The sequence below is a fragment of the Melopsittacus undulatus genome, chromosome 6 (genome assembly GCF_012275295.1).
Source record: "Melopsittacus undulatus isolate bMelUnd1 chromosome 6, bMelUnd1.mat.Z, whole genome shotgun sequence".
Lineage (NCBI taxonomy): Eukaryota > Metazoa > Chordata > Aves > Psittaciformes > Psittaculidae > Melopsittacus > Melopsittacus undulatus.
In genome coordinates this window covers 5,161,914-5,183,957 of record NC_047532.1, presented here as the reverse complement: position 1 = coordinate 5,183,957, position 22,044 = coordinate 5,161,914, and the positions used below count along the sequence as shown (strand labels likewise).

General features: G+C 50.3%; 1 protein-coding gene across 1 annotated transcript in view; it reads left to right on the top strand.

Annotated features, from left to right (window-relative positions):
- SLC16A2 (solute carrier family 16 member 2) overlaps window positions 1–21,284 on the top strand; it is a 38,890-nt gene extending 17,606 nt beyond the window's left edge. The window contains exons 2-6 of the mRNA XM_031045257.2: window positions 8,009–8,153; window positions 11,537–11,999; window positions 12,410–12,553; window positions 13,073–13,301; window positions 14,571–21,284. Coding sequence (XP_030901117.2) covers window positions 8,009–8,153; window positions 11,537–11,999; window positions 12,410–12,553; window positions 13,073–13,301; window positions 14,571–14,791 — 1,202 coding nt within the window. The 3' untranslated portion in view covers window positions 14,792–21,284. The remainder of the gene's footprint in view (window positions 1–8,008; window positions 8,154–11,536; window positions 12,000–12,409; window positions 12,554–13,072; window positions 13,302–14,570) is intronic.
- The last annotated feature ends 760 nt before the right edge of the window (window positions 21,285–22,044 follow it).

Genomic DNA, 22,044 nt, shown 5'->3' with positions numbered 1-22,044 from the left:
GAGCTGGGCCCCCTGACCCAAACCTTTACCCTGTCCCTAATGCTGACCAAACCCTTAAATCCTGACCCAGACCCTTTACTCTTCCTTTCATTTCATAAGGTGGATAATGTGTTTATTGCCCTGAGGAAGAAGAAGTTGGGGGTGTTGGTTGATGCCAGGTTGGATGAAGCCTTGGGTGACATGGTTTAGTGTGAGGTGTCCCTGCCCATGGTAGATGGGTTGGAACTGGATGATCTTAAGGTCCTTTTCAACCTGAACTATTCTATGATTCTATGTGAAGTTCAGTGTAACCCAGCTTCAAGTGTGAGCTTGAGCCCAGAACCCCCTTATGTGCTGGGCTGCACCCCAGAGAGTGAGCAGCAGTTAAGGGAGGGGATTCTTGCCCCTCTGATGCACCCTGGGGAGACCCCCCCTGCAGTCCTGGTGCAGCTCTGGGGCAGCAGCACAAGAAGGACCCATTGGAGAGAATCCAGAGGAGGCCACAAACATGCACAGAAGAGATGGAGTAGCTCTGCTCTGGAGTCAGGCTGGGAGAGCTGGGCTGGTTCAGCCTGGACAAGAGAAGGCTCCTGAAGGGGAGACCTGAGAGCAGCTCCAGTGCCTAAAGGGGCTGCAGGAAACCTGGAGAGGGGCTTGGGACAAGGGCCTGTAGGGACAGGCCAAGGGGAATGGCTTTAACCTGCCCGAGGGGAGACTGAGCTGAACTCTTAGGCAGAAGCTGTTCCCTGTGAGGGTGCTGAGGTGCTGGCACAGGGTGCCCAGAGAAGCTGTGGCTGCCCCATCCCTGGCAGTGTTCAAGGCCAGGTTGGACACAGGGGTTGGAGCAGCTGCTCCAGTGGAAGGTGTCCCTGCCTGTGGCAGGGGTTGGAGCTGGATGAGCTTTAAGGTCCCTTCCAGCCCAAACCATTCCATGGCTCTGCAATTGCAGGATGGACATCCAAGGGACATCACATCCAGGGAGAAAAAATATGTCAAAGAAGAAAGATAGAATGAATCAGGATGAAGGTCTCCTGGGCTGAGCACCATGTGTTGGGGTGAGCACTGGGAGCTCTGTGGGCAGCTGGACCCTGGGCCGGTGCCTGTGGTGCTGTGCTCACTGCTGGTGTTCCTGACGCTGGAAGGGGTTTTTTATATATATATAAAAAATACTTTCTTCTCCCTGTGGGTGTGTTTTGAAAAGGGGCTTGGGAACAATGAGAATTAACAAGCAGATAGAGAATTAAATGCAGGGTCTGAGTCTTCAAATGTGAGCACATTTCTGAGCGCGTGTTTGTGCCAAGATAAACTCCGTCAGGAATAAACATCATTGGACATGAAAGGCTAATTACAGATTGGTGCTCCATGGGTGGGAGGAGGGAATTTTCACCAATTAGAATGGGACTTTTCTGTTTTCCATCAAATTGCTGGATGAAAACGCTGCCAGGGGCTGCTGAGGTGTTCGACAGTGCAGTCGAAGGAGGGATGCTCGCCCCCAGGCCATGCTGGACTTCCCCCTGGTACTAAAGAGGCTTTACCAGTTCATTCAAGCAGGAGCTGAGTGAGGGCACTGGTTTTGCCCCACAGCAGTTGAACCCCAAGAGCTTCCCACTTGCAACCGTTGTCTCTCCCCCAACCAGATGGGACATGGGCAAACTTGGTCCAACCCAGCAGCATTTGGAGTCACCCAACATCAGGAGCGATTGGAGTAGCCAGTCCCAACCTCCTCAAGGGTGCAGGTCATGGAAAGATGTCTGGATGGGATGTGGTGGATGGGAGGCTGTGTTGAGATGAAGTTGTTGCAACCCTAGCTCCTATTTGTTGGGTAACTGTAATGTGTGGTAGGTGAATCATCCCTCAGAAATTGTAAGCCAGAGGCGATGCTGAGAAGAAAAACCTTCCCGGCCTGCAGAGGGGAATGCTGGGGAGAAACAATCCAGCCTGGGCACATAGTGGGTTTCAGCTGCAGAGCATATGCTGCCTTGTTGCTTTTGGATGGATTTCACAAGGATTTGCATTTCTGGACCAGCTCTGGGGCCTCCGAGGCCGAGTGGGAGCCGGGCTGTGGATGGGGAGGACGTGATGCAGCTCAGACATGAGCTCCAACACCATTGTGCTCGAAACAGGGTTGAATTTTACAGCTTTGGAATGAAACGATGCAAAATGTGGCTGGGGCCGAGTTTCACTGAGATGCTCAGTGCATGAACCTTAGGAAAACACTGCGCCTGCCGCTTGCCAAGCTAAACCACAGATCTGTCTCCATCTCTGCTTAACATGGCCACAGGACAGCTAATATTGAGACTTTCCTCTCACATAAGCTGGTATCTGCCACTTAGTGGTTACAGGAGGTGGTCTGGGCACTGTCCCTGAAAAGTCCCTGTGTCCTTGAGAGCAAGGGAAGGCAGAGAGGCCCGATCAAGAGAGATGTAGTGTGTTTTAAAGCCTAGTGCATTCCCACCCTGTGCTGCTCTGCTTCCCTGTGCTCCTGAAACAGGTAGAATCTGATTCTTTAAGTTTCCTATGGCAAAGACTGGATGGATGCCTGCTGGGTCTGGTATTTGAGAAGCTGTTGTGTTATCCATGGTCATGGGAACGTGCAGTGATGATGGTAGCTGCCATTTCTCCAGTGACATTCCCACTTTTACTTAGTCTGTCCTAATACTGTCACGAACAGGGCACTGAAAGGGTCTTTAGCCAGACCTGACCTCAAATAATTCCTCTGAATAATCCATTTATTCCAAATTTCAGTCTTCTATGGAATTGTTTCCAAAAGAAGGAAGGGGGGGGGGAGAAGTCAGCCAAACCTGATGAAGGAGGACTTTGTTCTGAAGCTTTAGGGTATGGTACCAAGCAGGACTTGCTATACAATTAATGAGTTTATCTGGCTTTTAGCTGCACGTGATGCATGGTGGCTGCCACCGCATGGCCCTACCACCACCTCCCATCCAGAGGAGCCCAGCTGCTCTTCAGCTTTGGTTTGCTGCTCTTTAGCTTAGTTTCCCTTCCTGCTGTGCATTGCAGTGGCCTCCTCAGATGTGTCTTTGTGTCTGCCTTCATTTAAGCCTTGACCTACGCTGCTGGGATGGGCTCAGTCCATGGGGGGTGTTGAGCACATGGGCCAAGCTGCCGGGAGCATTTCAGGCTGTACTTTGAGCAAGAGGATGACGCAAATCACTTTTTAAGGGCATGAGATAAAACAGCTGCTTCATTTCCACTGCAGATGTGCGGTGAGTGACATGCATCAGCTCCACAGGGGACGGGTACAGTCATCTGCTTCCCCGCTCTATGTAGGTAGGGCCATCAGATTGCTTGGACTTACAGGCCACCTGCAAAGGGAGCCAGGTAGGGCTGGGAAGGGCTTTGAAGATGTGTGATGAGGTTTATCATGCTAGCAGAGCTTCCCTGTCCTCAGAAAACAGGAGTCAAGAGGCTACTTCTTCCTTAGTGAAGGGGTGCAGATGGGGAGATGGAAGTGAATTACCTTTGGCTGCCGCATCTCATCCAAGAAATGCCCAGTGCTGGGGAAGGTGACCCACTGCAGCATGTCCCCATCCCCTCCAGCAGCCGCCGTGTCCTGGCTGCACCGCACAAGCGGGAGAAGCCGCGGGAAGCGAGGGAAGACACTTCCTCCAGTGGCGGATCTGAGGTCACCTCCTGGCCCTTGATCCCTCCAGCCGGAGGTATTTGGGTCAGCGGGGAAGCACGTCTGAGAGCGACGTCCCTTCCTTCTCTCTCCCTGGAGATTCATTTTTAAAGGAACAAATAGGCTTGGCCACAAGTGCTACGCAGTACGAGGGTTTAATGATGTTTTTTGGAACAATGAGCTAAATACCAGGATCTGCGTCTCGGAGCGGTGATGTATTCTCCTGTTGTTTCTCACCTTCCTGCCACCCACCTTGCTCTGCTCCCAGAAACCTTATTCGGCTCAGGAAAAAGCCAGCAAGGAGCTTTTCATCCTTTTGGGATGGCCACGCATGAAAGAGAGCTGATCCGGTGTCTGGCACATGGGACCTGCCTGGACTGACCCCAGGGGTCCTGCCTGTCTCTTGCTGCCATGAACATGTGGACATGGTGCTCATAGTCCTCCCTGGTCCCTTGGCATCACCAGCCCTCTTACAGGTCCTGACCCCATGTGCCAGTCCTCCTCTGGGTCTGCAGCAGCATTGGCACCCGTTGGCAGGAGGAGCTAGTGGCTGAAGCATGCCTGGTACCAGAGCTCCATCATGGGCACAGCTTGATGCTATTGGGTTGATGGTAAAATGAGTCACCTGCCCAGTTTCTACTGCCTTGAGCCCAGAGTGAGCAGGGCCAGGGATGAAGGTTCAGCTTGTTCATGTCTCCTAAATCACTGTATCATGTTCTTCTTGGAGATCCTCAGCCACTGTATTCCCCTGTCCATGTTGAAGGACCCGTTGCTTTGGACCTGCCATAGGCCAACAGTTTGGCTGTCTTTGTGAGTCAAGGTGGGAATGAACAATTCCCACCTTGAATAGCTGGAGCTTCACCCTATGTGATCATGCTGTGGGAGGGCTGCTGCTGGGATGCTCCCCTTGGTCAACCTCTCTGCTCCAGCAAAGGGGCACTCATCCCATGCTAGGCTCTTTCCATACCCCAAAGCATCCCTAGGACCACCAGGAAGGTCCCATCAGCTCTGGAGGGTGCCAGTGGCCTGGGTGGCAGCAGGGTGTGATGGTCCCTGCCAGAGCAAGCAGTGAGCAGTGGGGTACATGATCCAGGTGGGGGGGTCATGGCTCCCTAGCTGCTGTCTTATTGCCTTCAGGAGGGATTTTGGGTGGGAGCAGGGTGGCATGGATAGGGCTGGTCTTGATGTATCTCACAGTGCCAAGCAGGGTGAGTGGAGAGGTGGCTTTCGAGGAGGAACAGCGTGTGTTGAGCCCCTTCTAATGCTACCAGCCCCAAATCAGAAGTCATCTTTGCTCCTTCTCACAAAAGGAGATCACTTTAAATACTTCTTTCCCTGAAAACCAAACCCTAAAGAGGTGGTTTCTGAAGCTTTTGGTGTTTCCTTAAAGGCAACCCTTGGAGAGGGGGTTTCTTGGCCAATACCAGCCAGATCCCCCTGTGGCATCCAGCCGGGCAGCTCCAAAACCAGCCACTCCAGGGACGTGGTTGGACTCATGGCACCTTGAGACTCAATCAAGTCTCAACCTGACTCCTGTCCAAGTTCTGCACAGCTCTTGAGCTCCTTCCAGCCCCATCTCCAGCTGGATTCGGTCCATTGTTTCTTTCAGGATCTGCTTGATCGCACCATGCCACTGATAAGGCTTCGTGCCTCTTGTGGGGGCTTGTCTTGGTGTGTTTCAGTATCTGGCCCAGGTTATCAGCCACAGAGGGTTGTGAGGTGTGGCCGGGTGAGGAATTAATAATCTCATCCAAACCCTATGGAAATCAGAAGCAAAGATTCTCCTCTTTATTTTTATCCTGTGGGCTTTAAATCAAGTCACAACTTCTCCAGCATCGGAGGAGCTGCCGAAAGGAAGCCCTGACTCAGGCTGGTTAAGCCCTGTCTCGTTTCCACCAGAGGAGTAGCTGCCTCTGCCCTTCATGTCTAGGAAAATCCAGGAGAAACTCTAATACTGTGTTACACAGATGGCTAAAAATAAACCCTCATTCCCTGGAGCGGATCCAGAGACTCTGGCTCCTGTCTCAAGGCGCAGGTTTGGGTCCACACTTCACCTGAACCTCGTTTTTACCCCAACCTGTGGTTTTCTGCCTTGGCTTTCCTCCAGCCTTGCCCTGACCCAGGTGGAGGAGATCACCAACATCTCAGTGAGGATAAAAGGATGGGGAGGGAGTCACACAGCCCCTTCCCCAGTGCCTGCCTTGGTGTAAATCATACTGGGACCAGAGCTGGGACTGAGGTGCCTTTCTCCTGTCCCTAGGTCTTGCTGATGTTTCCTTCCAGTGCTGGATCTCACCCAGCCCTCCTGGCTTCCCGGGGCTTCGCTGGGAAGACAAAACCCCGCTCTGGAAGTGAGGCTATTGTTCTTACTAATTTTAACTTTATGTTCTTCCCCAAGCCTATTTTTATTCATTGCTTGTGGTAAGCCCTTTCTCTAAGGTAGAGCAATTTGCCACGGGACTCTATTTTTGTGTTTACCGGTTTTAATTGAGTGCTATCTCCCTTTGACAAACCCAAAGCTGTAGGAGCTTTTAAGCAGCCTGTTGCTGAGCCTCTCGTCCTGGGTTTGCTTTGATCTCTGCAGGTGAGTGCGTGTTTTTAGGGCCAGAGATTGATACTGCTTATTTGCATGTAAATCTCTGCGTTATTAAGCTCTGAATCTGGCCCTTTAAATATAATACTTTGCTTTATGCTTTTATTTCCGCGTTTCTTACAGTAATTTCCAAAAATAACAAACTTCAAACATGATGGGGCCATCTAACGTTTTACTGCCTTGGCTGGAGTAGAAGGAACATTTCTGGAAGTATATTATCCAATTTAACGAGCCTTTTCCATCTTGGCTTTGCTCCCACCCCTCACCCCCTCTCGGAGTTGTTTTGGACGGCTCTTTGGAGCCGTGCCACCTAATCCTATTAGAAGGACTTACATTGCACTGTGCCTTGTGTTTCTAACCAAGAAAATCAGCTGGAGAGGGGGGTCCTCTCTGTCTCCCTCTCCCTTCTGTATTTTGCCTGGTGTTGAGACAAGAGCCTGGCAAGTTCCATGAGGTTACAGCTCAGACCTTGCTTTTCTTTTCATTGCTCTGCTCTGCATTTGTTAAGGAAGGCTTCAGTCAAAACTGGGTCCTTGAAAACTTATAACTGATTTGGAAGGGTCAGTTCTTCCCAGGCTAGAAGGGGCTTCTTTGTGTGGTCCTTTTTGAAAGGCAGAGGTTGGAGAGGCTCTTATATAACCAGGGATTGCTGTTTTCTGAAGGGACCTGGCTATCTTCTGAAGATCTCACGGCTCTCGGAGGGGTTGTTATTGTGCAGGGCTGTGCTAAAAGGGTTTGCAAAGTGTTCGGTTTGGGTGCAAAAACAACAACCCAAAAAAGGGCATTAAAAAAAGCAAGGAGTACACATCCTGGGGCCTGTGTGGGGCAGATCGTGCTTGGCAGCCCAGAGCTGGAGCTGGGAGATGCTCCAGGATGTCCCTCCACTTGGTGCTGGGTAAGGCTGGGCCCCCCTTGTCTGTCCATCCTGCCTCATGCCCCACCAAGGGGACTGCTTTACAGAGCTGGTAAACTGAGATGTTTATCCTTACCACATTGCTTTTCTTGAAATCCTGCCTTTCCTCCCAAAATAGTCACAGAAAGCATTAAAGAGACACAGTGGAGGGCAGGGAGAAGATGAGGAGCTGAAATAATCTGGGAATAATAAAAGCTTCTGGAAAAAAATATAGACAGACAGACAGTGGTTTTCTGCAGAGGTGGGTTGGAAGGAGACATGAGATCATGGTTCACTTGGGCATCACCTGGCAGGGCCAGGGCTGTGATCCAACCTGGCACAATCCATGTGTCTCCCATCAGCTCAGATGCAGTGAGAAATCCCCACTGAACATGGGGCAAGGGGCAGGTGAGGCAGTCCTGTTCCTGGGGAGTGGTGATTGGATGAGTGGGGTACCTGGGGACACAGAGCTATGGCTCAAGGTAGGAAACCCTTTATAGCCAGAGCCAGGGAGCAGGGAGCTCTGAGGAGTTTGGGGTGCTCCTTATGGAAACAGCAGAAGTGGAAGCATCATTAGGGCTCCTACATCACAGGATGTAGGGCTCCTCATCACACAGGGGCCATTAGAATAAAAGCGTGGAAAGCTCAGCACCTATGACATGTATGAACCCAGTGGAGGGGAATAGAAGGAAAACCTGACCAGTGAGGTGCCATAGATTGAGCCCTGTCCGTGATGGTGGTGGGCAGTGCAGTTGATAACAGTGTTATCTGTGAGCTGCACCATTAGTAACAGCATGGTGGGGCTGCTTCTCCTAAAGGCCACCTTCAAAGCTTGAGTTGATCCCTGTTTTCTCCCCATGTAATGTTCCACCCTGACCTTCACCTTTCTCCTCTTTCTCCCCAGCATGGGTCGGCTCCTTGGCCATGGGCATGATTTTTTTCTGCTCTCCCATTGTCAGCATCTTCACCGACCGGATCGGCTGCAGGACCACAGCAGCAACGGGAGCTGCCATCGCCTTCATTGGGCTGCTCTCCAGCTCCTTCACCAAGTAAGGCTGCAAAGAGGCCATCCAGCTCCTCAGCAACCTCCTCTTCCTCACTGCTCCCTCCAACCCCTCTGCCTACATGTTGCTGCTGCCTTTTGGGGTAAAGCAGGTGGTTTCCATCCAGATGAGAGGGCCCCTGGCATCCCTACAGCCCAAGTGCACTCAGCCTGTTACTCTCCAAACCAAACTGAGTTGTTCTTTTGTCCTTGTATAACAAGAGAGCAAAATTTACCTGAGTGAGGGGCTTTAGCTTATGGGATTTCAGCTCTCAGGTCCTTCATGTGATCTTTAAAACACAGTGAGAAGTTGGCAGTGCCTCTTGCAGGCAGCTCCAAAGAGACACTCGTGGGCAAAACCATTCTCTTTTGCAACTGATTTTGCATTTGGTACTGAAAGTAAATTAATGCTTAGTAAGTATTTGGATGTTAGGTATAACTGATTTGGTGTGAGAGTCTTTCCAACCCAAGACATTTGTGGGAGCAAAAAGACGTCACCTCTGGGCTCCTTTATGCAGCACTTGTTAAAATGGAGTCTCAAGGGCACTATGGAGACACCCTCTAAAGAATCATTTTTCTGTAGAAAAAGCATTGCTTTGGGTTGGATTTCAGTTAAAATCAATATTGTTTTAATTAAAATGCTTTAAGTGGGCTTTTTTAAAGCAAGAACACACTAGTTTCTCACAGAGCAATTTGCCTCTGCTGTGTTCCTCCCTGCCTGCATAGGATAGCAGGTCACCAGCTTCCTTTCACCCTGGTCATTGAAACCTTCATGTTTGCCCCAGCCCTGGTTCGCTGTGGGTGTGTGCTGTGTGATGGGTCCCCAAGTCCCCAGCTGTGGGAGCCCCCACTACATGGAGGGGGACTGGGGACCAGGGCAAATATCAGCCAGTGGCCTTGGAATGTTAAAACCACCTTGGGAAGCAGCATGGGCAGCAGTGTGGAAAGAACCACACTCTGCAGCTTCCTCTGCAGGTGCCACCCCTTTGTGTTCCTAAAGATAATAGTAATCAGTAATAGAAAGTGCAGTCAGTCCTGAAGGGATGCTGGGCTCCTGGCAGTGCAGATCACAGGCACTTCCCATGTAATCTTGCTTTCCTTCTAATCAATGAAGCTTGTAATATTCTCCCCCCTCTTGTAAAATGTTCGTGCAAAGCAAACAAGCTCTTGGGACCACATTGCTGCCAGTGGTTCATTGTGTTTGGCTTAAAAAGAACCCAAACAGCACAGACAGAAAAGAGTATTATTTCCAGGAGAGCTCCAGAGCTGAAATTCCCATTTCCTGCCTTTTTGCTCTCAGTTCACATTCCTTTGGCTGCCTTTTAAGGGAGAAAGGAGCCCCTTTGCAGATGGACTGCAGCAAGGGAAGCTGCCTTCGGCACAGCCGAGCCAGAGGAAGAGCAGCAAGGCTGTGGGATTTGGCACTGCTCCATTTGGATGCTGAAAGCCAGTCCTGAAGTTTGGAGGTAGCAAATCCTGCTCACCCAGAGCAATGGAGAAGCTTTTCTTCCTGGTCCCCCTTGCCAGCTCCCCCATCCACAGCTGGAGATGACCCACTCACTGCCAGCTGTGCTACATGCACTGGTGCAGAGGGAGCTGCTCTTCAGGAGCTGCTGCTGTAATGGGGGACACAGCCTGGGTTTGGTGGGCTCAGGCAGGGCTGGATCAAGCCTGAACAAGCCTTTATCTCCTGGTTTCTCTAAAATGGGTTTGCTTTGTCCAAATGGAGGTTCAGGGGGTTCCCAGCACTGCATCGAGCTGATCCAGAACCCCACTACTGAGCCTCCAAAGCTCATGCTCAGTACCTCTTGCTCTCAAAGTACTGGGAGTTTCATATGAAAACCATTAAAGGAACAATATATGGTGAAAAGCAGAGCTCTGGGAAAGGCTGAAGTTTTCTGGATGGGGTTGGGGCAAAGCTTTTCCTCTTTGCTGCCTTGCACTGAGGTGTCTCCTGCACTCATAATCAGCTCTTTCCATGGGAGACCTTGTTAGCCAAGGGAGATGATGCTGCCCATCCCACCACAGGGCAGATGGCTGATTCCCAGCAAGCAGGATGGGAAATCCTGACTAAAGAGCATGGCTAAAAGGAGCCCATGCTCATTCAGGGGTGTCTTAGCATCAGCACAGAGCAGATGGCCAACCACAGCATTTGTCTCCATTTATCCAACACGTCAGCTTAGTGCCGTGCCAAAGCTGGTGTGACCCAGCCGAGATGGCCAGGGTGGGTGTGTGGGAGGTCGGTGACAGCCTGCATGGCCCAGCTGCTTGCCTGGATCCTGCAGAGAGGGTTTCTGATGTGGCTTCATTCTGGAGTAGCTGGAAATTGCCTTTTGTGACAGTCATTTGTCTTTGGACCGTTGGGTACAGCAAACATGCTCTGCTCTTTGGCTAGCTAAAGAGACATGCATGTAATGGAAGAAATGATGAGGTTGTAAACGTTTTCTCAGCTTCATACTCTCTGTTAGAGCTGGGCTGCTGTCTTCTTGCTTGCTGCATGAGCAGTTCTCAGTAGCACATGAGTTGTTCTGAGTGTTGATGTAAAGACCCTATTTGTGCAGCATGCGTGGCCGGTGAGCTGCCCTAAAGGTCCCATCACACTCTCTTCCCAGCCTTGCAGCTGAGTGTACTGCATGGGGATGAAGAGAAGTCTTTCATCTGGTGAGCAGCAAAATGGGTTATTTGCACTGCCTAAATTTAGGCTCCTTTCTCAGCTGCTTTTGTTGACAAAACTGGGCTGGCAATTGGGAAATGGCTCTTTCCAAGGGCTCTCCACCTGTTGTGTAGAGCAGCCACTTTGCTTCCTCCTTGAGAGCAGCTACCAGTGTAAGGTACAAATGAGATTGATTAACTGTCTAATTGAAGGTCCCAGAGCAGCTTAAAGAACAACAACTTAATTAACCAGCCTGGAGTCTGGGCAGAAACTCAATGTTTCCTTCCTAAGTGCCTAATAACCAGCAAGGCTGGTGCCTTCTGCTTTCAAACACTGGGTGCAGAATGTTTTCAATTAGCCCTTTCAGTGGGGAAAAGATGTATTTCCAACTAAAAATAACCCACCCTGGCTACCTTTAGAAAACCTTGCTTGTTGTGGGTTAAAACCCATTCATGCTAGGTCATCTTCCCAAGGAGGGCAGGTTGGATGCTGCCCTTTTCTCTTTGCAGAAAGCACTCCCCAGTTAGCCTTCATGTTCTGGAAGATTTAACGTGCCAGCTGTGAAATGAGGATAATCCTTGCTTTGGCTAAGGAATAAGCTCCTTGAGGCCAGCCTGTCTGTGTAGCACCTGTGGCATGTGAGACCTGGGTCTTGACTCAGGACCATGGGGGGAGAAGTCTTCCTTACCTGTGTGTAATGTAACCATCTCCATGTGTTGTGGTTTTTTCCCCACCAGGTCTCTGGAAGTTCGTTATTTCACATATGGGATCCTCTTTGGCTGTGGCAGCTCCTTCGCCTTCCAGCCCTCGCTGGTCATCCTTGGTCACTACTTCAAGCGCCGCCTTGGCTTGGCCAATGGCATCGTGGCCGGCGGCAGCTGCCTCATCTCCGTGCCACTTCCCTTCTTCCTGAAGGTTGTTGGGGAAGCCATTGGGCTGGCACATACTTTCCAAGTACTCAGTGCCTTAATGCTCATCCAGATATTCTTGTCCATGACCTATCGGCCCATCTTGCCACCTTCTTGTGACTCTCGGCAGGATGGGCAGGACAAGCTGGGCAGCCGGAGCATGCGGCAGCAATGCTGGTCCCAGACACGCAAGTATTTCAACTTGAGGATTTTCCGGAGGAAGACCTATCGGATTTGGGCCTTTGGCATCGCTACTGCTGTCCTGGGATATCTTGTGCCCTATACGAACCTGGTAAGAGCCTTGGCTAGGACTGGAATTGAAGGGAGGTCCCTCTCTATGCAGGCAAGGAAGAGGTGGGAAGATGGAGATGGGCATTAGGGAAAGGGCCACCAAAATGCCTTGAAGCTAAGAAACTGCTGCAGGCATGTCCTGTAAACAGGGAGAATGATGGAAGGAGGCAGCTTGGTAATGATGCTGTGTGTCCTGAGTGCCAGGGTGTGCAGAGTGGTCTCTTCACATGGCTCCTGAGAACAAGCACTGGTAACAGGAGAAGAGGAGGCTGTTGGGTTGGTGTGTGCAGGTCAGCTTGGTGTAGACATGAGGGTCACACAACCACAAGCTCTCTGTGGGAAGTCTCGTCCCTTTTTTAGGATATGAGAGGGATTAACTGAGGATTCACATCCTTGCATCCTTCATCCTAGGTAAAATACGTGGAGAAGAGATTTCAAGAAACCAAAAAGGACTGGATCATCCCTGTTTGCCTTGGAGCCATGTCAGGGCTGGGGCGCTTGATTGCAGGCCGAATTGGTGACTGCATTCCTGGGCTGAAGAAGATTTACCTGCAGGTATGTTGTGTCCAACCCTCCATGTAGCTGCTGGCTAACCACTGTGGGTCAGGGGATAGCATCTCTACATCAGTATTGACACTCTGCTTCATCACTGTCAACTACAGACTGCAAATCCTTTTCTGGTTATTAGCTAACACCCTTGTCTGCTGTTAGGGAAGGGTGTTATAGAAAGGTGCACAGAGAAGTTTGACTTGAGGTCTTGGTGTCTGTTCAGCAATCAAAATCTGCTATCCCAGCTCATCCCAAATTGCTGGACAGCCTCTAACCTTCTTGTGGTTTCTGAACAACAAACTGCTGAAATGTAGCAGCTAATCCAGAAGATAATCCCTCCCAAAGCTTCTTAAAAGGTTATTCACAAAGGCCTCTCCGAGATGAGAGCAGAGGCTGGATGGCATTGCTGGGTCCAGAGGAGGTGGTGATGTCTTTGACCTGTTCAGGATCATCTTCATGATACTTCCTGCTGCCCATCCCCACTCATCCTGCACTCCAGTGACATGCTCACTTTTGTCTCCCCAGGTTGCATCCTTCGTGGTGTCGGGCATCCTCTGCATGGTGATTCCCCAGTGCCAAGGGTTTGAGGGTGTCATTGTCATCTGCCTTTTCCTCGGCCTTTGTGATGGCTTCTTCACCACCATCATGGCCCCCATTGCCTTCGAACTGGTGGGGCCCATGCAAGCATCCCAGGCCATAGGGTACCTCATGGGGCTGATGGCTGTGCCCATGACCGCGGGTACACCGATAGCAGGTTGGTAGTGCCGCGGTGCCGGACCTGGACCTAGCTATTGGGAGGGAGCAGATCCTTGTAGAAGCTTTCAGCTGTGGTGATGTTTTGGTGTGAGATGAGCTATATTGACTATACTTGAATTTTCTGGGTTATCGTGTTGCATGGGGGTTGGAGTATGGATGTAACATCGCTTTGTTGATATGTCCTGTAGCATCTTGGGGCCTTTCTTCAGGGTGATGAAAGGTGACCAGAGGGGGAACAGTGAGAGTGACCCAAGATCATATTAACTGATATCTGTTTGAAGCTGAGTTAAAAAATGTCAGATATTAGTGTTTTATAAGTAGTTTTTAGATATCTAGAGACTGATGGCTAATAGATAACTTCAGCCCTTGGATTGCTGAATCAAAGTAAAAGATGGAACCACCCAAACCTATGTCTTCCAAAGACTTGGGTATGGGTTTAAGCACAGTGATAACCACAATGTCCCTGACAGTGAACACTTTGCAGGTGCCCCTTGAACAGCAGAGTATCTGCATCAGCAATTGCAAAGCTAAAACTGTTTAAGTGCCTCTGATCTTTCTGCTTCTGGCAGCCAAATTCAGTTTAACATCCCCATGCAGGAACATGGGGGTTGCAGATGTCTTGCTGTTAGGGTGCTGCTGCGGTACCTTTGCATCAGGCTTGCTGAGTGAAGGGGCTTTTTTCATGGACATAATCCCCAAGCAGGAGGGATATTCTAGTGCTGACAAATAGCAATGTGTTATTTCCCAAGGATTCCTGGTTGTGTCAGAACTTGTCAAACCAACAAGTGCAGAACCCCATTGGTTTTTAAGGGATCAGTTATTGTCTGTAACTGGCTGACTTTCCCATGTAGATAAAATATCCATAAGCAAACCAAGGAGGTTTGCATTCCAGATGGAGGTCATCTGCAGAGGAACAACCTCTGCCCATTTTCTTATGAGCTCCTGGCCAGCAAGGCACTGGGAAGAGTCACCTGAAGTGTTTGGCTGTTTTACAGCACCTCAGATTGTGTATGGGATTGTTTGGGATGTGTGCCAATTGTGTCCTGTTCTGGTTAAATAGGAAGGGCAGCTGAGGCTTTCCTTAGCTTCCTTGCTACACAATGCTGGCTGTGCACATCCTTTAATCAGGGACATACAAACTCCAAGGAATGCAATGGAGAAAGGATTGGTTTATAAACCCAGATCTGGTGGTTGGAGAACTCATGGGTGGAAACGAGTTGGTCATTAGGCTGACATGGCTATAACCTCTGTTGTTCCTCTCTTCCAGGATACCTCAATGATTACTTTGGGAATTACGACGCAGCCTTTTACTTTGCCGGAGTCCCCCCCATCATCGCCGGCTTGGTGCTCTCTGTTGTCCCACTGATCCATCAGAGGATGCTGAAGAAGCAGCGCCTGGATTCTGGCAAAGACAAGATGTTGTCCTCGGAGGCGGTGGTGAACGGGGAGCTGCTGCCAGGCTGTCCAGCCTCTGAAGCACACATATAACACCCCGCTCACCGACACTGTCACCACCAGCAGCCTCTCCATAGCCCAAGCACAGGTCCTTTCCTTGACGGACCATAATTCCCAGTGATTGCAGATGCACTATGTTTGTAAAAGAAAAACCCACACAAAGTTCTTCTAGTTAAAAGCTTTTAACTAGCAGAAACGCTCTTTTTTGGGGGACAATTTTGGTTTCAAAGCCTGTTTTTGGTTTCTTTTTTTCCCTTTAACCATTTTTCTAAGGAGAACTTTCTCACCAGGATCCAAACTTGGTCGATCTCCTGCTCCTCTCCCTGGTTTTCTATACGTCATAACAGAGGTTTACAGCTAACAAATGCCTTTTCAAAGCAGGCTGCAGATGGAGCTTGTGGAAGCAGCTGCCCATCCTTTGCTACCGGTGCCACTTGGGTGTCATGTCCTAGCAGGACAGCCCCCTCCCGTCCAGCACCAGAGGCTGGTTTGGAGCCAGCGGATCGGAAGAAGGAAAAAGGCTGCTTTAGTCCAATGCACAAACCAAATAAATGGTCGGCGTGTCCTGCTTTAACCTTCTTGTTTCCTTTTCCGCTGCTTTCCCACACACCAGGGAGCTGCAGCTGGGACCATGGGGAGCTCAGCCAGCTCCAGTCTTTCCACCCTCATCCACCAGAGCCACGCAGGAGCAACATGTTCCTGCAAAATATGCCTTAAAAATACATGGACAAGACCAGCAGGTCCCTTAGCCACTTTCCACCTCTGTTTTCTTACTCAGTGACTAATGATTGGGCTTGTAAGGTGTGAAAGAGAGGGGCAGCTCCCAGCACAGTATCCGGCTCCACAAGGTGAAAGCTGCTGAGATTGGACACTTTGGAGATATCAAGACACACAGGGTTTGGGATGGAGCCCCATGTGTTATGGGTTCACTTCATGCCAGGAGGCAGCTTCCCTGCCAGGCACAGGGCACCCATGGGTGCATGGATGCAGTTAGATCGGGGTACAGGGTGTATTATGCAGCAATAACCGTATGTTAGTATTGGCAGGGGAAGCCTGGTGTTTCCAGAGGGTTTAAAAGCCCTGGCAGTGTTTAACTCAGAGCCTGTGTGTTGCTGTGCAGAGCTTGTGCAGGGTCAATGCTGTCCCCATGGGGAGAGGGAGAGAGCTCAAGAAAGCAGCACAGCCCATGGGTACCCACCACACAGAGCAAAGGCAGAGCTCAGCTTTGTGTAGTCCTCCTGCCTTGGTGGGTCCCCATGTCATTGGTGCTGGCCAGGACCAGGATACCTTTTCCTGGGAATAATAACCCAGGAGAGAGCAAGAAACAAGGCTCGTGTTTATCCTGGCTGCAAATCCATCCTTTGTTGGATTTTCATTTTATTCATCTGCCATTAAAAAGCAAGAAGCCTAAAGAGGGATGTGCACCATGGGAATCGTCCCTCAGTGCCCCCATACCTCGTGTAGGGGTTTGTAACACCAAGACAAAGCTTTGCTGTTGAAACTTGTTTTCATTGGAGGCCATCCTGTGAGCAGCGGTGGGACCTTTGTATATAGGCTCAGGATCCTGCATGTCCCTCTGGTCCTGGTTTTAATCCACGTTGGCTAATGCATTAGAAGGTCTTGTGGTGTTGTGGCCCTTCTGTCCCCGTATGAGCTGGAAAATTAACTGGTGTGTTGTGACGTGTTTATGACTATAAAACAAGATGTCCATTTGCCTCTTTCTTCTCTACGCTTTCCTGTGACTGTTATTACCCTTCATTGCCCATATTGCATCATCTGCTACAGCTCTGCTGACCCATCGCTTGGTTTAGGAGGCAGCAGGAGCTTCACTGGGAGGCAGGACTTTGCCAGGAACTGAATCATGGTGTCCGTGCTCTGGCCGCATTGGGATTTGCTGGGTTTATCCTAGGCCAAGGCTTTAAAGTGGTGCTTTTCAGCTGGGAGCATTGGCAGTGGGGAATCTTCAAAGCCATCTGATAACTGAATGAAAGAAATGCATTTAATCATAAGCCTTTTTGTGAGTTGGGGCCTTTGTTCAATGGAGTTCTTTAAATCATGTTTTTCATCTTAATGCCCCTTGAAGGAAAGTTTATGAGGGATTTCAATACAAGAAACAGCTTCTTCAGACCAACAAGAGGACAAACAGAGCTGCCTCAAACCCGTGTCTGGCCTGAGCGAGAGGCAGAACCACCGATGACTGCATCCTTGTGAAACTTTGTTGTGGTAAAACCTCGCTGGTCCTAAGGTGATTTATGCTTCAAATGCCAAATTTCTACAGATTTCCACTTGCCTTAAATGCTCTGTCTGCCTGCAAAGGTCTTTGCCCCGGGAGGAACCTGCATTCAGTGCAATGTGTGCTTAAGGCTGCAGCAGCATCAGACCAGCTCTGTGTCAACCAGGAGCCAGCGAGACTCCAGGAGGGATGGTGGTACCCATGTTCATCCCTCCTGAACTGTGGTCTTTGCCTACTGCTTTTATTATCAACCCTCTTGGAGATTTCAACTGATGAGCTGCATTCATGGACTACATGAGTCTGGTCAAAGGAATCCATCCCTCCAATCCATCCTATCCTGGGCCAATATCTGGGATCAGCTTCCCAAAACCACTTTGAGCATCTTTGTCTGGTCAAGAACCTGCCCTTGGACAAGATGAGGGCAAATTCTGCACCAGAGAAGGCATGTTTGAGCAACAGCAATGAAAGGTTCCCCTCGTCTGCAAACACAGAGGGGAAGAGGAAGGGCAAAGGTTGGAGTAGTCTGTCAACATAAAGGGGAGTATTTTGGGGTTGGTTTGTGAGCTAAACGCTGCCTCTGTGTGTGGTTTGTCCCTTGAGTATCAGGCAGTTTAAAAGAATATTGCAGACTCGTGGCTTGTGAGAGGTGGGATTGTGGCCATTTGAGCATCTATAAACAGGGAGAAATTGCATTGGTCTCCTAAACATCCTCTTAGCCTGTTGCAGTCTTGTGCTGTGACAGCAAATAGGTGCAAAAAGCTCAGTCCTAAACCCCCTCCTGTTTCTTCCTATCAGGATCTATTCATCTTTGCCCAGCTCATCCATGTCCTCCTCTGGACGGACGAGGGCTGAACAGGAGGCAGCATTCACAGTGATAGAAGGCAGAAGCTCTTCCCTGTGAGGGTGCTGAGACACTGGCACAGGGTGCCCAGAGAAGTTATAAATGCTCCATCCCTGGCAGTGTTCAAGGCCAGGTTGGACTTAGGGGCTTGGAGCAACCTGGTCTAGTGGAAGGGGATTGGAACTGGGATGATCTTAAGGTCCTTTCCTACCTGAACCATTCTGTGATTCTATGATTCCATGAAAACTACTTCTTATTCAGCTTCCTAATAAACCCCCCCAAACTTGTCCCTCCACTGTGAGTGCCAGGCTGTGATTCCTGCCCCACTCCCCTGGTATGGGAGGGGAAAGTGGAGCCCGTCTCTCCGGGCTCGGCCAGTTTTGGGAACCATGGGAGCAGGTTGAGTGCCCTGAGTGGGAAAGGGGTGGAAGGGAGTGGGGAAGGACCCACTTTGCTCCATGCCCAGGGTGTTTGGGGAGCTGCAGGCTCGCGTTGTAGCCTTATGTAAGTGTACAGCGAGCGCAGGACGTGTCCCAGCAGCGCCCTGCTCGGGGCTTGGCTGGGGCTGCCTTTCTAAATCTTTAGCTTGAGGGTGTTCAAAACTGAGCTGTTGTCTTTTCCTCCCTTTTCCTTCTGTTTTTTTTGGTGCTGCAGAGTCAGGCCTGGGGTTTAACTCCTCTTGCTCTGGCTGAGGGATGGAGTGGGAGCACCAGCCGAGCTGGAAGGGCTCAGGGGGTGCTTGTTTTCAGCTTTCGGGTCTCCTGGTGATGGGCAAATGTGCAGGAGCTGCCCTGGAAGTGCCATGATTCATGGCTTAGAGCTTTGCTGGAGTTGTGAAACAAAGCTGGAACCATCTGTGGGAGCTGCTTCATTGCAGCGTGCCCTGCCCTGAGGTCCTATGGCCAGGGAAATATGTGTTTGGAAGTCGCATAGCTGAAACCTAACAAATTCTGGCCACTCATTGGCTGGGCTTGAGGTTTCCTAACATTGTCCTGCTGTGGGAGCTGTGGGAAGGCCACATCCTAATTGCCATCAAAGCTTGAGGGCTTTTGCAGGTCTGCTGCGGTACCATGGGGTTTGGGACCCCTACTTTCAAGACGTTTTGGCTCTGCTTCCCCCCATCGTGGGTGGTTTGCATCCCTCCGGGCTGAGCTGCCTGGTCTGGAGGAGCCAGGAGCAGGAGGTGGCCTGCAGCTGGGCCAGGACATTCCTGACCTTCCATGCCTGACAGTGCCACAGTGATGGAACGTCTCTTCTGGCGTTGGTACATTGGTGCTAGGAGCGATTTGCACTGGGCAGTCTGATTTGGTGCTGAGGATCTCATCTATGCTTGCTTAGATCACTCTGGTTCAGCATCTTGGGAGGCTTAGGGTGGATTTTAACCCTGGCTGACATCTGCATCTGTATGTGGCCATACAGACCTCTGAGTAACAACCTGCATAAAGGTAACTTGGACCAAATCCTCTGGATGCAGAGGGGGGCAGATCCAGCTGCCCCTTGCCACCTCTCCATCCTTCACTGCAACCATTACCAGCTTGCACGTGCCTCTGTACCCAACAGTTTCGTTTGGGGGTTACCTTGGTTAACTTGGCTTCAGTTATTTTCACACTGGCAGAGTTTGCTTTGCCTTATCCAGCTGGAAGCAGAAAACTGGAATGACTTTGAAAGCCCCAGCTCCTTGGCCAAGGCAAGTGGGGCAGCCCCATCCTGCCACCCAGCCGCTGCCTTCCTGCCACAAAACCCACCCTTGGGCAGCTCTTTTGGGCCCTTTTGTTTAACCTTTGGGGACAGTGATGTGATTGATGGGTGCTCCTTAAATACTCCTCCAATGTCCTCTGCATAACACATGGCAGGGATGAAGCTGGTACCGTTATAGAGAGGCTCATCCAGCAAGCAACAGACCAAAATGGAGCTGTTTCCCTTCTTTTGGAGAGCCTCTGGGAGGAAAGCAGACACAGGGATGGATGGAGCTGCCATCCCTGTGCAGCTCTGAGTGGGTTTTATGGCTGAGCCCCAGGGGTGGCTGCAAGGGTGACTGTCCCCATGGCCGGGGGGTGACCATCGCTCTGGGTGCTTTATCAGCTTGGCACCTTGGATCCATAGAGTTTAGTCCTGGTGACAGTGAGGTTATCACTGGGCTTTGGCAGGTCCATCCTGCACAGCCCCTTTGGGGGTGATTTAGGGTTAGGGTTGTTGTATCTTTGCAAACGTTGCAATGCCCTCAGTGCTCCCACCAAGGACAGACGCTGCCAGTGTCCCATTGTCCCCTCTTCCCACCCCAGCCCTGCCACCAGGGTGGTAAAACACCAGCACTGATTGCAGGAGCAGGGCTTGGGTCCCTGCTCCTGGTGGAGGCAAAGCAGGAGGGGAAAGGAGCACAGACCATCCTGTTTCCTGTGAAACATGGCTTTGGAAGGAGGTTTTGTGCCTCTGAAGTTTCTCCTCTGTGTAACATACTCCCCAGCACTCACCCTCCGTCCACCTCCAACCAGCAAGGCAAGCGTAGCTCTTAACTGTAGCATTAGAGGCAAGACTTAGTGTCTATTTTACTAAGGAATGAAGCTTATTCTCTTTTGTGTTTGTTCACTTTTAATCACAGCCTGTAAGACGAGTTGTTTACTGGAGCAGGTTTTTGTGTAGCATCGTTGCTGGTTGGTGACGGCCAGATTGCCTCAATGCCGTTGGGTTTTTGGCTTCAATCAAACCATCTTGGGAAAGAACACGGCTTCTGGAGGTCTCAACCCTCCCAGCATATCCTGTTTCAGCCATTTAAACTTATTAAAGCTGGAGACAGGACATTTCTGGAGAGGCTGAGGGCAATTAGGAAATTACCCCGTTCTCCCTCCCCTGCCCTGGAATCCAGCAGGATAAAGCCAAATATTTGCTTTCGGATGGGTGGGTTTGGAGCCAACTCCACATAAAAGCACCAGGGCAAGGCTGGAGTTGTGGGTAACTCATGAGACAGCTTGTTTTTAAGGCAGGACCTCCAGTCCTGCTGCCATCACCCCCCGCTTAGTGAAGCCTGATGTGGTGCCTTTCTCCAACCCTGCCGCTATCCAACGCTGTTGTGGTCGGTGTTAGCTCCGGATGGAAAAGCTCCTGCCCCAACCGGATCCTGCAAAGTGTCCTGGGCTGAAAGCAGTGGCCTGAAAGGAGCCACAATCCCATGCAGAAGTCAGGCCTTGAAGTCCAAAATGATTCCTTTTGTTGTGCCATCTGCTCCTTGTAAGCCATTTGTATTCCCTTCACATTTTGTATCTGCAAGTCAAGTATTTGAATGTGTGTCTTAAACAGTATGAGTATCCTTTCAAAATGTGAATTCCTGGTTGTTGAACTGCAAAAAAAGGAAGAAAGAAGACCCCAACCTCCCCCTATTAGCACATTTTTGTAATTAATGTTTTATGAATGTTGTTTAAAAAAATGGTGTAGAATAAAACCAGTTTTAAAAGGAATAGTGTCTGTGTCTTGCCAGGTTTCCTCTCCCTGTGGCTTTCCTGACTGCTGGCAACGCTCTGCCTGGTGCCTGCCCAGGATCTCCATAGGAAAGGGGCTGGGTTGGTGGCAGTTTAACATGGGAGTTATTCCTATCAAGCCTTTAAAACACCCTGGGGAAAGGCTGTGCTGAGCTAGCTAAAGGGAGACAAGCTCCTGATGCAATGCAAAGGGTGGAAGATGGATGTGGTGGCAATGGGGTTGGTCCTTGTCCCTGCCAAGGCATAAAGAACTAAAGCCAATGAAGCTGAGAGCATCTTGGTGCCCAAAGTGGTGCCAGTGAGATCCCTGTGACAAAGACAGGCTCCCCTCCATTGCCCTGAGTATAGCCTTGGCTTCCATCAACCAGTGCATTTGCTCCATGGGGGTTCTCATACAGGGACAGCACCACAGCCTGTCTTTTAACTACTATTAGTAGTATCATTTCACCCTTTTGGCAGCAGTTCTGGGGCATGGTGAGGCCTCCCAGGTGTTAGCACTGATCACAGGAGAGCTACTCTTTTCTGTCAATAGAAGCAGTCATGGGATGGTTGAGGGTGGGAAACACCAGGGCTGATTTTGCATAAGTGATGTTCCTGTGGCTGTGAGACATTGAAAACAAGGCTTTTATCAAGGGCTTTGTATTAATGATTTGTTTATGCTGGCTGCTTCAATTGCCATTAGATGAAAGCTGATGGATGCATTAGTTTTGTACAGCTCAGGCTTTTTTTCCTATTTTAA